The 15,105-nt window shown below is 33.4% G+C and overlaps 1 protein-coding gene across 1 annotated transcript; it reads left to right on the top strand.

Moving 5' to 3' along the window:
- The first annotated feature begins 5,857 nt into the window (after positions 1-5,857).
- Positions 5,858-12,549, top strand: si:dkey-247k7.2. Its single transcript, NM_001386358.1, has 4 exons — positions 5,858-5,916; positions 10,144-10,255; positions 10,360-10,487; positions 12,214-12,549. The coding sequence occupies exons 2-4, from the start codon at positions 10,186-10,188 to the stop codon at positions 12,346-12,348; spliced, it is 333 nt and encodes a 110-aa protein (NP_001373287.1). The 5' UTR covers positions 5,858-5,916; positions 10,144-10,185; the 3' UTR covers positions 12,349-12,549.
- The last annotated feature ends 2,556 nt before the right edge of the window (positions 12,550-15,105 follow it).

Raw genomic sequence — 15,105 nt, 5'->3', positions numbered from 1 at the left:
AAAAAAAATAGATTTCTTTTCAACTTGAATAGGCATCTTTGGATAACTTTCTTTACTTTGGATATAAAGCAAGCCTCTGCACTATTCAGCTCTACAGCATGCTGCATGTTTTATTGATGCATGGTTTGTACGAGATTTGTTTTTCAGATGTTTCCTAAATCATGGACTGACCAGTAACTTGTGATATGGAGGGTCCTTTTCTATTGTTGCCCTAAAAGAAGTCAAAATGATAATAAAAAAAAAAAGTAAAAAAACAAAACTTACAAATACCTTAGGATTGGTATAACAGATTTTTTTACAGTTTCAAAATCTTGACTTTTCAAAATCACGGTATACCTTAAAGCCGGTTATCGTCCTATGCCTAGCAATAAGACTTCTGAAACGCTAGCTGGCAGTGAGGTTTCTGTGTCGAGTTTCTTTGCTGGTGTTTTGTTTTTTTCTGAATGCTACTTTAATTTAAAAGTGGCTCAAACCCGGTCAATTTTGAGGTGGGAACCAGCTGACGTTTAACAACTTTAATCATAAGGTAAACACAAAACATAACTTTCCATCTAGAGCTCCTTCACAGGACTTCACACTTGCAAACACTCGCCCCAACAAGTTCGCACAGCTCTCGGTCCTGCCTACCACGCCGACCAGCTATACTATGTGTTGTTGAAATGTGTAGTTTAATTTTTTGAGAGGTGCGCGACAGCCATGGCGAGGGCTATGCGACAATGCGAAGGCTGTGCCAGAGCATATGCGTGCGCTTGTTGCAGAAGTATAAATCAGCCTTAACTATCATGACAAAACAGATGAAGAAGTCAGCGAGTGGAACAGCAGGGTGGAGTTGCCAAATGAATGATTAGAAAAAAAAATCTAATAAATTGATTGTGGATAAATTTGGAGAAAACTCATGAAAACCTTTGAAGAAAATGTGCTGTTCCACCATCTTGCCAACAACATCTCATTGTGATATCTCGCATGGTTCAACGGGATCTCGATAACTGCTAGTTATGTCTCGCTAACTAGCTACAAGATATGCCCCAATCTTGCAGTCCGCAGACAGATACACCTGACAAAATCAGAAACCATTGAAATGCATTTCAGGTTTACTCAGGGTGCATTCAAATCGAAAGTTCTTATAAAAACAAAAGATTCCTTGCTATTTACGAACTCGTTTTCCAGCATTGTTAGCATGCAAACCACCTAGTATGGGTGTGCTAATAGTAAGCGATTTATTCATTAACAATGTATGTGCTCTTTACAGGAATGTTCAAATGTCTTGAAATGTGATCATGTCACAACTCCTATCCATTCGGGACGGCTTACAGCTGTCTTGTTGATTGTTTTTTCAATAGTTCCCGGTGTCCTTGAATTGTGTTGCAACTTTGAGGCTCAACCGAAATGTAAAGCCTTTGGTTGGACATGTTGTATTGATATCAGTACACGTCTTGTGCATAGAAACCTTGTCTGTTTGGTTTGTTTGGGCCAAAACAGGGCTGATGCAAGCCTTTAGCAAGCGAAACGAAAACAACAACAGTGAAATGAGAAGTACCTGCTTTTGTGAGATCCATACAGGTGCCTGCGCCAATCTCACTCAACAAAAGCCCCCATTTGAATGTCCTCAATAATAATCTCCAAACCACAACAGTCTTTGTCACACCTCTTACTTTTTTTAATGCTTTTTTTATAACCACCACTGTTAAAGTCGTATTTTGTTTTTGCAGACTGGGTATGGCAGATTTAGCAGGCATAACATTGAAGTTGAATACAAGAATGCTGCTTATGACCGTGCGACTGTCAGTCTTTAGTGTGTGTGTGTGTGTGTGTTGATTAAAGTACATTTTTTGATTGTATACCGGATGTCAGTTGTATTTATGATGTGTGTTTGTGTGTGTATGTTAGAGAGAGTGTTATTGCAATAAAGACAGCTGCTGAAAGCTCTGGTTTTGGCCATGTTTCCTGCTATTTAAATGCATTGTTGCGGATTCAGGTCTCGTTGTGTGAATTTATAGTAATGTTAAGGATATTACGTAGCATTTCTTAAAAATACTGGGCCTTTGCAAATTGACAAAATGTTTGTAAAACACACTAATGGCAGAAATGAAATAAAGCATCAACGTTTCACACTTGCATTATTTCTATGCACCTCGATTTTTATCCTGAACAATAGACTGTTGACACCAAGCAATCTTTTAGTAGAAAACATTATACTTGGGACTTTTATAGGACTCTTTGCATATATTAAAACAGTCAACAACCTGTAATTCAAGATATTTAATCTTGAAACATTTCTTAAACCAAAAACTGCTTCCTTGGACTGGTCAACATTGTAATGTAAATTTTAATGTTATAATTGCCCCTATTATTACCTGGAAAATGAGTTAGAACACACCACCATTTGAGCATAGCAATTGGCAAGTTTTTCTCCACGCTTGATTTAGCTAGGATTCACGCTTGTTTCTTCCCTCCACCCAAATTTAGTCTCTAAAAGTCTTTACTGGACTATAACAGGTTCTTATGTATCTAGAGCAGCGTTTTTCAACTGGTGGGTCATACGTGACCTAGTGGTCTATATACACAGCTAGTATTTTTCAGCCAATTATACACTTACGGTGAAAGGTTAATGTGACTATTTTCAATTTAACAAGGCTTTTACAGCATTAATGTTGTAATGTTATTACAATACATTCAATTAAATAGACTTTGGCATTCATTTAGTTGTTCAAGCTTAAAACGAGTTGAAAGAATGTGTAACCACTAGCATTGGCAGGAGCAGTAGGCCAGCACAGAAACTCCATTGAAAATGATGGGATAAAATAAATTGTTACATTTTAAAGACATGCTGGGGGAAATTTATTGCAGTGCTTCTTGTCTGATCTGACACCAACTTCGTATATCTATCAGGCAGTGAAGATCTATATTGTGGCAATTTTGTAATGATAAGACATTCATGTTAATGGGAGTTCATGGGAAGCCCTGGGACTGGCTGGCTGAATATTAAAAGTGTGTGTGCTTATAGCCCATTATGGGTAGCATCATGATGCTTTTGAATTTTGAAAGAGTGTGTAAAAGCTGTTTGTGCTCCTTTCAGATAAGCTTTATGCTTGAGAAAACCTTATTCTGCTAATGAACATTTCAGATGAGATGTGCCAGCTGTGATTGTCAAAAAATAAAAGCAACAAGAGACAAAATGTAAGCAGTTTGAGTGGCATTACAGAGCCTGCAGCAGTACACAAAGTGAGGTCCTGACACTTTTTAGCAGCCCAGCACGTGAACTGGCGGCTTGCCACAAGCGCAAGCACAACATTTTTGTCATTTGTTATGAAAAAAAATGTCTCAACAAAAAAACTTTCCCAACTTTTCAGCTTTTAATGTGCTCAAAGCACTTTTCAATAGCACACAAATATTTGGCAGCGCACACTGTATCCTATCTAACTTGTTTTTGGGTTTTTAAACAAATGTGGTGGCTAATACCACTGTTCTAATTCTCTACACTGCACATTGTATTCACAAAAACTAGTTTGGGACTGCTTTTTCATTTTATTCATCAGTTTTAAAAATATTCTTTCAATTTATGTAATAAAGTAGGGTTGTGCTTGTGTTTATATATATAAATATATATACATATATATATATATATATATATATATCTATATATATATATATATATATATATATATATATATATATATACATATAAAATAATCAACATTTTAAATTAATCAAAACCATTAATCAAAGTGATCCTAAAACTATTAAACAACACCCATTCTTTGATCTACAACACCTGTCCAACTTCTTTTTAATGCAAATTTCTAATCACATGGCAGAAACTCAAAGCATTTAGGCATGTAGACATGTTCAAGACGATCTGCAGCAGTTCAAACTGAGCATCAGAATGGGGAAGGGGATTTAAGTGACTTTGAATGTGGCATAGTTGTTGGTGGCTGGTCTGAGTATTTCAGAAACTGCTGATCTACTGGGATTTTCACGCACAAGCAACTCTAGGAATTACAGAGAATGGTTTAAAAAGGAGAAAATATCCAGTGAGCGGCAGTTCTATGGGCACAAATGCTTTGTTGATGCCAGAGGTCAGAGAGGAGAATGGCCAGACTGGTTTGAACTGATAGAAAGGCAACAGTAACTAAAAAAAAAAAAAAAACCCCTCGTTACAACCGAGATATGCAGAAGGGCATCTCTGAATGCACAACATGTCAAACCGAAGACCACACCGGGAGACACTCCTATTAGCTAAGAACAGGAAACTGAGGCTATAATACTCACAGACTTACCAAATTTGGACAATAGAAGATTGGAAAAATGTTGCCAGCCTGTATGATTCTTGATTTTTGCTTAGACTTTCGGATGGTGGGGTCAGAATTTAGCGCCAACAACATAGAATCATGGATCCATCCTGCCTTGTATCAATGGTTCAGGCTGATGGTGGTGGCGTAATAGTGTGGGAATATATTCTTGGCACACTTTGGACCCATTTAGTACTAACTGAGCATCATGTCAACGCCACAGGCTACCTGAGTAATGTTGCAGACCATGTCCATTCCTTTATGATCACATTTTACCCCTCCTATGTTTGCTACTTTCAGTAGGATAACTTGCCATGTCATAAAGCACATATCAGCCTGGTTTCTTAAACATGACACTGAGTTCACTGTACTCAAATGGCCTCGACAGTCATCAAACTCAATCCAATAGAGCCTTTGAGATGTGGTGGAATGGGAGATTCTCATTATGCATGTGCAGCTGACAAATCTGCATCAACTGCGTGATGCTATCATGTCAATATGGACCAAAATCTCTAAGGAATATTTCCAGTGCCTCGTTGAATCTATATCCTGAAGGATTAATTCAGTTTTGATGCCAAAATGGGGTCCAACACAATACTAGTAAGGTGTAATTAATAAAGTGACCGGTGAGTGAGTGAGTGAGTGAGTGAGTGAGTGAGTGAGTGAACGCAGGCAGGCAAGCAGGCAGACAGACAGACTATACAGACAGACAGACAGACAGACAGACAGACAGACAGACAGACAGACAGACAGACAGACAGACAGACAGACAGACAGACAGACAGACAGACAGACAGACAGACAGACAGACAGACAGACAGACAGACAGACAGACAGACAGACAGACAGACAGATAGATAGATAGATAGATAGATAGATAGATAGATAGATAGATAGATAGATAGATAGATAGATAGATAGATGAGGGGATGAGGGAGCTCTCAGATTACACCCAAAATCATCTTTATTTGTGAATATGAAAGAATGTGATAGAGATATACATGAGGTCAGGTCATATTTGCATGTACTGTACATTTACACATCCAGACTGTTGAAAAGTGTAAAACTGAAATTAAAAGCACATGTGGTGATATACCCATATCAAAAATCATTTATCATTCATATGGCATGAATGTGGACTTTCAGGAAGTCTTACATGACTGCGACATTTGTGAAGTGAATAAAATGAAAGTAAAAGAATGTTTTTGTAAAAAGAGCTGCTTGTCAGTCCTGTTTTTGTGTTTAGTCAGTGGAGGTGAACTGAAGTTACACACCTGACTCGCCCACTTGCACGTCAATTTTAATGTTTTGATTTATACATCAATGTTGATTTATGCATTAATGTTGCAAAAAGCCACCTTTGCTAAATGTGCCACTGGCATCAAAACTGAAAAAAAAAGCAGCTAATTTCTCTGTTATTTTCAAAATGTTCCATGATGTTCTTCAGGAACAAGGAAGAAAAAAAACAGCAAATCAGTAACTCGCACGTCCAAAACGTTTCTTGTTTATCCCTCCCATCTCATTGTTTTTGTTTGAAAATAGGCGGTGATCTGTAAATCACACATGCAAAGATTTTCTCCTCTCCTCGATCAGAGCAGCTGTCAGTTTCTCTTCAGACTTCAAACAGGTAAGAACAGCTACACACATCCACTTTTTTCCAATCCACTTTAATCATGATGTTATTGCATATTTGATTTATATCATTTTTTATTAATCTAATATATAATTTTGCAAATATAGAATGATGTTGTATTTATTACGGGTTAATAAAGTGTACGGTATGGCATAGGGCTGTGAGATATTTTTATTTTTAAATTTCAAAATTGTTTTGCTGCAATATACAGTTGAAGTCAAAATTATTAGCCCACCTGAATTATTCGTCCCCCTGTTTATTTTTTCCCCAATTTCTATTTAACGAAGAGCAGATTTTTTTTAACACATTTCAAAACATTGATTAAAAAAATAGTTTTTATAACAATTTTCTAATAACTGATTTATTTTATCTTTGCCATGATGAAAGTAAATAATATTTTACTAGATATATTTCAAGACACTTCTATACAGCTTAAAGTTGTAAGTAAAGTTACTTTAAAGCTTAAAGTAAAGCTTTTAAAGGCTTAACTAATTTAATTAGGTTAACTAGGCAGGTTAGGGTAATTAGGCAAGTTATTGTATAACGATAAAATAATTAAAATAGACCTTAAAATAGTTCAGAAAAAAATTAAAAACGGCTTGTATTCTAGCCGAAATAAAAATAATAATAAAATAATACTTTCTCCAAAAGAAAAAATATTATAAGACATACTCTGAAAATGTCTGTGCTCTGTTAAACATCATTTGGGAAATATTTAAAAAATAAATAAAAGGGGGGGGGGGCTAATAATTCTGACTAACTGTATATTGCAATATGAATTTAATTTCACCAGATGTTTTGAATAGGTCTATTTGGAAAGATTTCATCAATTTAGATCGACTCGAGATGATCAAGTCTTTTTCTACGAAGTTCATCTGCCTTACAATAAACTACAATGTAAATATGACAGCAAAAATAAAAGTAAAAATAAACAGTGCCTTGTGGTTTTCTGGGGAGTGTAACAGTATCCAAGTACAGAAATCGAGCAATCAATCAAATGTAAAAGATCATGGCCATTATTATATTTTAATCTTTAAAAAATAATATTTAATAATCTTTTAATCTTTAATAAATATTCTAATCCAGTGATATTGCAGATACACACATTGCGATATTGATGCTTAAATGGTATATTGTTCAGCCCAAATATGGCACTTTTTTATATTTGCTATAATTCAGTGGCTGCAGTGCTGCTTTAAAAGATGTCATTCCAGACTATTTTAAGATTTAATGTAACTTTATTTCATCTTATAAATTTGGCACAATTATTATACAACACAAGGCATATGTAAGGCAAAATTCTTAAATTATTCTTAAATTAAGCCTTAAATTATCATTATTTTTATATTTGCCAATTGCTGTTTAATAGAGAGAGAGCATTTTACTATAGAACAAGTTTTTATTTAACTTATGACAGCACATAATATTTTAATCATTATTTGGTTGACTATACGCTAAGTTAGGCAAGTTACTGGATAAAAGTTGTTTGTGTTGTAGCCAATAAAAAGAAATCTAACAATAATCATAATATTGACCTTAAAAAACTTTACTTTTTTAGTATATATTGGCACAGTGGGTACCACAATGGCCTTCGAGCCCAGCTTGGGTCAGGTGGCATTTCTGTGTGGAGTTTGCATGTTCTCCCCATGTTTGCCTGGGTTTCCTCCAGGTGCTCCGGTTTCCCCCACAGTCCAAAGACGTGCTACAGGTCAAATAAATAAACTAAGAGTGTGTGGGTGTTTCCCAGTGTTGGGTTGTGGCTGGAAAGGTATCTGCTGCGTAAAACATGCTGGATAATTTGTTGGTTTATTCCGCTGTGGCGACCCCTGATTAATAAAAGAACTAAGCTGAAAAGAAAATGAATAAATAAATATTATATATTACTGGTCAAAAGTTCGGGGTTAGAAGGATTTTTAAATGTTGCTCACCAAAGCTGCATTTATTAATCAAAGATACAGTACAAATTGTAAAACTGTGATATTTATAATTGTAAATATGAGTAACAAATTGTAATATTAATAATAATTATGATTACTACTATCAATAATATTTTTTTATTATTATTAATGTAATAGTAATAAAAGCAAATGACTGGAGTAATATTTAAATTTGAAACTACATACCATAAGCAGTTATTTTAGCAGTTATTTTAACAAATATCTAACAATTTAACTTTTTTTTTTTTTACATCTAATAAATGCCGTCTTGATAACACAATAATTTTCTCAAAAAAAAAAAAAAAAAACTGACCCCAAACCTCTGACCAGTAGTGTTTATATTCCAGCCAAACTAAAAGAAATAGCACTTTCTCTGGTAGAAAAAAATATATATACTAGAAAATACAGTGAAAATTGTCTTTGCTCTGTTAAAGATTTATAATAAATATTGGAAAAAGAATTACTGTTTCACATGGCTGCTAATAATTTTGCATTCATGCAGGGGCGGACTTAACCAATTACAGATATGGCTTTAAGATTCACAAATATGGCTAATTAACTGCACATTGGTGCAACTGAATGTATTTAATTTTACATTAAGAAGATAAAGGTTCCACTTAAAATACATGGTTTAACATGCAGTTTATTTCAAACTGAAGATCTACAGAGAAAAAGAAAAACAGCTATAGAGAAAGAGAGTGTTTTGAATTTCAATGCTAGGGCCCCATAATTGGTTAAACTGCTTCTGCCTTCAAGTGTATATGAACAACTTAATATCAACATACTGATATATGATGTAGTTTTGATATATGATGAAAAATATAGCCCCTCATATTAAATTTGTCAGTTTGCAACATGCATAATATTGAGAAAGAGAATCGGTCTTCATTCACTTCATTGCATCTCTTTTCAAACGCATTACAAACATAGTCTTTTCCACACAAAAATGCAAGCAAGCAAGAAAAAAACATTAGCAGAAAGAGCTTTAAAAATTCTTGACTGCTTTTTACAGTAACATTGTGCACTGGATGTGTAATGTCATTGCAACTGGCCTTTGCTTTGAACAAAAGCTTGTAGAACCGGCCCGACTGCTTAATCCACATCAGTGAACATTGAAAAGAAATCACACCTCCACATTCTTTGCTAAATGATTGTATTGCATTGATGGGAAGAAATATTGAGGAAGTAAACAAGTGTGAGTTGACATGTACTAGCAAAGTTTCTTACAGTCAATTAAATGTCTATTGAAGGAGAAGTATCAACAGATATTAAGAAGATACTGATACTCACATGGAACATCAAAATGAAGTGTTACCATACATTTTTATTAAGTTTATCTCTGTACTAGTAAACTGATTATTTTTTATGAAGTGCTTTTCTTGATAAATATTCCAAAACTATTCTTCTATGTAAATAGGGGACATCTGACGTTGTGTTTTTTTTTTTTTTTTTTTTTATTACAGAGGTAATATCAAATATTCCACATAGAACAAGGCTTATTTCTTTCATTTACTTCCTTAGTATTGTTATTTGTGAAAGAGTTTTATCAGGCCTGTAGCCAGGGAGATTCGGGTGGTTTGGAAGACTCACCCCTCACTAACAATGGTTCAGAATTTGTCCCAAACATGAGCTCATTTGTCCTATTTTGACTGCTATGCCATCATGGTAAAAATAACCCATCAAAAAAGCCTTAAGACCAAGCAGAATCCTCTGTTGGCTGTTGTGACTTCAGCTAATCAGTTCTGGCCAATGCTAAAATATTTTTCATGAGTCCAACGAAAAGCTGTGCAAGAAAACTACTGTATTGTTGAGAAAATATTTCAAAAGTAACTTTTATTCTGTATATATTTTTATATATTATTCTATTTATTTATATATATGTGTGTTTGTTTACGTGTACATTTATATAATTTGCATTTTTTTTTATTTTGTTTTATATTGTTTTCAACCATGCTATACTATACACACCCAACCAAGTAAATGTTGAAGAATTCAGTTTATTACAGTTTATCATTTACTAAAAACACAATGAAGTTTAATGCAAAAAAATACAGTATTTAAATCTCATAACTATATAGAAAATGAGGCGTATAATTGTAAAAAGGTCCACTTTTTGAGAAAAAAGAACCACCCCTTTCACCAGGCTAGCTACGGGCCTGATTCTCAATTATATCACAGAGCACTGTACTTTAAAACGAGGACATTTAAAACGAACGTCTAATGACAACCACTGCTTTTAGATTTCTTTTTGAGTAAGTTCCTTTTGTTTGTTGTTTTTCTCCAGCTATTCGTCTAGCAGTTTCGTTTTTGTAAAATCTCTGCAACAATGGCGCAGTTTGTCCAGCTGGCGGCAGTGTTGAGTTTGTGTCTCCTGGCAGCGGTGGTGAACGCTCAGGGTGAGTGATCAATCACAGCTCACAGTTCACAGTTTTTTTTTTTTTGTTTTTTTTGTGTCTTTTTCCTATTTGCTTTAATTTGATTCCCTTTCTTTACATAATAGATAATGGGCCTGTTCAGAATACTTATGGAGAGCAGGTCTGCACTCACTACACTGATTCTGGCAACATACTTCTGGACGGAACAAGGTTCTTTGACTTGATGAGGTTTGAGTTCGGAGGAGATATCCAGGTGTGATATGTTCATTAAACAAATTCAAAAATCAGCAAAGAACTATTAGCCCCCCTTTAAATTTTTGTTTCTTTTATGAGTATATATATATATATATATATATATATATATATATATATATATATATATATATATATATATATAATTTTTTTTTTTTCTCAAATGATCATAAGCAAGGAAATTTTGATAGTATGTCTGTTAATATTTTTTCTTTTGGACAAAGTCTTAATTGTTTTATTTTAGCTAGAATAAAAGCAGTTTAAAAAAAGATTTTAAGGTCAAAATTATTAGCACCTTAAAGCTATAATTTTATTTCATAGTCAGAACAAACCATTATTATACAATGATTTGTCAAATTTCCCTAACCATTACCCTAACCTGCCTAGTTAACACAATTAAGTCTTTAAATTTAACTTTAAGCTGTATAGAAGTGTCTTGAAGAATATCTAGTAAATATTATTTACTGTCATCATGGCTAAGATAAAAATAAACTAGTTATTAGAAATGAGTTAATACCAACACATTTTTAAACATAATAGTTTGTTTACAAATGTGTTGAAAAAATGTGCTCTCTTTAAAACTTTGGGAAAAAATTAAACAGGGGCGCTAATAATTCTGATTTCAACTGCATGGGTAATAAATAATTAGCTTTTCTTGCACTTAAAAAAATTATCCCATGATTTGCTTCTTTTTTTACATAAGTGATTGCAAACAATTAAACGATAAAATGAGAACTGATATCAAATCGCAATAACATTTATGTCAATAACAATGATAAGCTCTGGACTTATTTACTCTATATTATAGGAGCCAATTACACAACAGAAATGTGCAACAATGGGAATCTAGAAGTGTGTTGATATTAGAAATACAATGAATTTCCGGCCGAGATATGTTTATTAAAATAATATTTTAGTCACCAAGCTTATTTAGAAATTGAAAGATAATAAAATTAAATTCTAGCAAACTATTGCACAAATAAATTACAACCTACAAGATTTCAACTAAATTTTTATATTTTTTGCTTCTCTTGATTTTCCTCTTTTTTTTAAATTTGTATTTAATATTTTTCTAGAACATATAAATTTGAGTGTTCTAGTTTTTAGACCATTATCGTGAGCTATTTTGTTAGATAAGCTCCAGATATGGCTTCAGTACTGACTAATCTGATGTATATGCACAAATATAATATTGTCTAGCTTCCTATTAAAAATATGAATTTAAAAGAGAGTTTTTGTGAGGGGTGGACTTATATATGCTGACCGCTGTATATTCAGAAGTTTATTGATGTTAATTTTCTGTTATATGTGTTCACATGTATAAATTACTCATGTAGCATTCTAGTGGGTTGTACATTCTATTGTTTTCATTAATGTTGGGGCACTGCATCTGGTAGACTGGTGCACTGAGCGAGTACTGTCACTCATGTCCATTAATTATATTGGCTCAAGCAATACATTACTACAACTAAGCATGAGAAATACAGACTTAAGACTTTAGGGCCTTGAAATAAACAAACAAACAAACAAACAAACAAACATATAAGTAAATAAATAAATAAATAAATAAATAAATGGATGGAGGAATGGATGGATGATTGGATAGACAGATAAATAAATAAATAAATAAAAAATATATAATTAAATAAAAATTATTTAAAAAAATTGTGTCATTATATTAATGATTAGTTCTACATTAGTTCTAACTCTCTCTCTCTCTACATTAGACTCTGACCCCAATGGTGACTCAGCAATGGATGCAAGATGCCGATACTGATCATGACAATCGCCTCAACTTTGTGGAGTGTTCCCTTGTCGTCCAGAGAGTGCATGAATCTGTCCACAGGCCTCCTCAGATATAAAGAAGTCATACCGACTGGCTAAAGTAGCTTGCACATGAAAAAACTCACACACACTTATATTGAATGCAAGCCCAGTGGCTTAACCTCATATAATCTCTTATATATATCCTATACATATATCACACTGTGATCTATAACTCAGAATAAATTAAAGCAATGATCTGTATGAGAAATTACTGTCAAATAAACGATTTAAAATAACTTGATGTGGAATTATTATTTAATTTCTTACAACAAAGGTTTCGAAGTGATGCCATGTTTCAAAGAACATTTTTTTCACAGTTGGAAAAACCTTTTAATAATCTAAAGAACATTTTCAGCATGAAGAGTCACCTTTGCATTTTTAACCTGCAATATAAACAGCTTCTCTACAGATTTGCACAGATCTTGCACTTACTTTTAGTACTACATTTACTGCACTATTTCTATACTGTACTATACATTCTTTCATACTAACCTCCCTCATGTAAAATACAATAGTAATTTACAGAATACTATAGTGTTTTGAACCATACCAAAGAGAATCACCAAGAGGCGACAGTCTGTTGCTACTTGGGAAACAGCCACTAGATGCCGCAAGTGTCATGCGGTGGCCATTTTGGAATGAATATTCCAATATGTTGTTTTCATGTGGTTCTAATGACTCATGAAATCAAGATGGAGGGCAGGAAGTAAAACAAAATACTGAATGGTAGACATTAATGAAAGTCCGTATTCATAGGATTTATACCATATTTCAAAGGAATATACAAATAAAAAATAACCACATATGCTGGACATGTGCTGGACCTTATATCATGAAGAGGGCCGATTTTTCTGCTGAAATAAAATATATTTGCCTGTCATCGAGGTAGATATTGTATAGTTATGTTGCATGAAAAAATGTAAATACCGTGTTTGGATGCTAATTACTTGAATTAAACTGGTGTATATTTATTGTTGCTGTGGTACAATACAATGCTTCAGTTTTCTACTCTATAATCACAATGCATCACAGTTTACACTAAAGTTAAAGTATTTATTACAGTTGATCAGTTTACTAGTTACTAGTATTCTGTTGCATTCATTAAAAAAGAGTTGTACACACACTGTAAAAAGTTCTTCAAGGGTGTTGTCCATAGGAATTAATTTTTAAAAAGTATATTTCTTCCAATAAATTGATTACCTTTCCATTTTTAATTAATTTAAGTTATACATAAGTAAAAATTGCGATTGTTTTTGTAACTTATTATTACCCATCAAAAAATTGTGTTTTACTGACCTTCAAAATAAATTGCTTCTACAAAACTCTATTTAAGTGTTTATATCCAACGTAAAACTTCACGACCCGCCCACATGAAGCAGCACGCATGCAGAGCAACGATACCGTTGCTCATACCTGTACCGGACCAGTTTCGACGTTCTGTGGAGTTTTTGAGGGCTTTATACAACGTGCAACACATGTAAGTAACTATTTACATTGCATAAAGTTAGGTTTTAGCCGACTGAGCACGCATTTATTGCACTGTAAAATGTAAACAAGTCGCCTTTCATGACAGTAACGGTTAAGTTTGTCAGTTTTGCAAGCGCCATGCGGCCTTACCGAAAGTACGGAATTTAACATTAATCTTAAAACAACTATCGCAAACGTAGGATCGAAATATGTTAGATATATTGCCAGATTATGTTTCTACTTTGTTTTGTGTACTTTTACAAAAAAAAACATTGTCATTTTGTTTGTCTAGTATAGCTTTGGTGAATGTGAATTATTCTGTCTCAAATCATTAGTCTTAAATGTTATGCCTCTTTCCGAATTAGCTAGCAGAACACCACTAGCATGGGCTATCTTACTCGTACATGTGTCAGTTATAAGTTAACGGCTAAGTTTGTAGTCACAAATGTATTTCCTGCTTGATTGAAAAAGATGAGGACATTATATTTTTACCACCTATCTCTGCAATGCATCATAAAAATTGTTAAAGGTTTAACTTTATCTTTTGGAAGTGTTTTTGGAGAATGTGTTTTTCTTTATCTTTTGGAGAATGGAAGTGGTTGTCCAGAGCCCAGATGTGCAAAAATTAAAGAAAGATGGCCTGCCCAGGTAAATGATTTATCAATGACATGCTGCTTGGCAAATAATGGTGAACAAAGATGTTTATGTGATGCTAGACACACTTTTAGCTGAACACATACTGAAAATTTTACCTCACATGTTTTATGGAGGATTTCATTACATAGGAATAAAAGGTTGCCAATTCTTTACACATTTGGTTCCAAATAACAGACAAACAATTGATGTATTACAGATAAATGAAGAATTCCAAAGGTGTACTGGTGTTCCACAAGAATCGGTTTTTATGTCCCAGCTGGACAAATACACTCCAAAACTTCTTGACCTGTTTAGTGCGAAGGGTGCAGCGACTGGTGAAAACATCAATTGGAGTTATTGGAACTGATACATGTAAGGCAAACATGGTAACAATGTGGCTGATGCATGTTTATGCAATAAGTACTTTATTTACTCATCTTGCCTAATAGGTAACAAAGTCATTAATTTTAAGGGTAAATATAAAAAAAGCGTGTGTGTCTCTGTGTCTGTGTATATGTATGTGCGTATGTGTATGTGTGTGTGTGTATGTATATATATATATATATATAAATATATATATATATATATATATATATATATATATATATATATATATATATATATATATATATATATATATATATGTGTGTGTGTATATATATATATATATATATATATATATGTGTATA

This window comes from Danio rerio, chromosome 16 (assembly GCF_049306965.1).
Source record: "Danio rerio strain Tuebingen ecotype United States chromosome 16, GRCz12tu, whole genome shotgun sequence".
Lineage (NCBI taxonomy): Eukaryota > Metazoa > Chordata > Actinopteri > Cypriniformes > Danionidae > Danio > Danio rerio.
This window is presented reverse-complemented; position numbering and strand designations above follow the sequence as displayed.

Coding starts and splice junctions, on each gene's coding strand:
- si:dkey-247k7.2 (NM_001386358.1), top strand. CDS start 10,186: ATGGCGCAGTTTGTCCAGCTGGCGGCAGTGTTGAGTTTGTGTCTCCTG. Junction 10,256..10,359: donor AGCGGTGGTGAACGCTCAGG/GTGAGTGATCAA, acceptor TTTACATAATAG/ATAATGGGCCTGTTCAGAAT. Junction 10,488..12,213: donor AGTTCGGAGGAGATATCCAG/GTGTGATATGTT, acceptor TCTCTACATTAG/ACTCTGACCCCAATGGTGAC.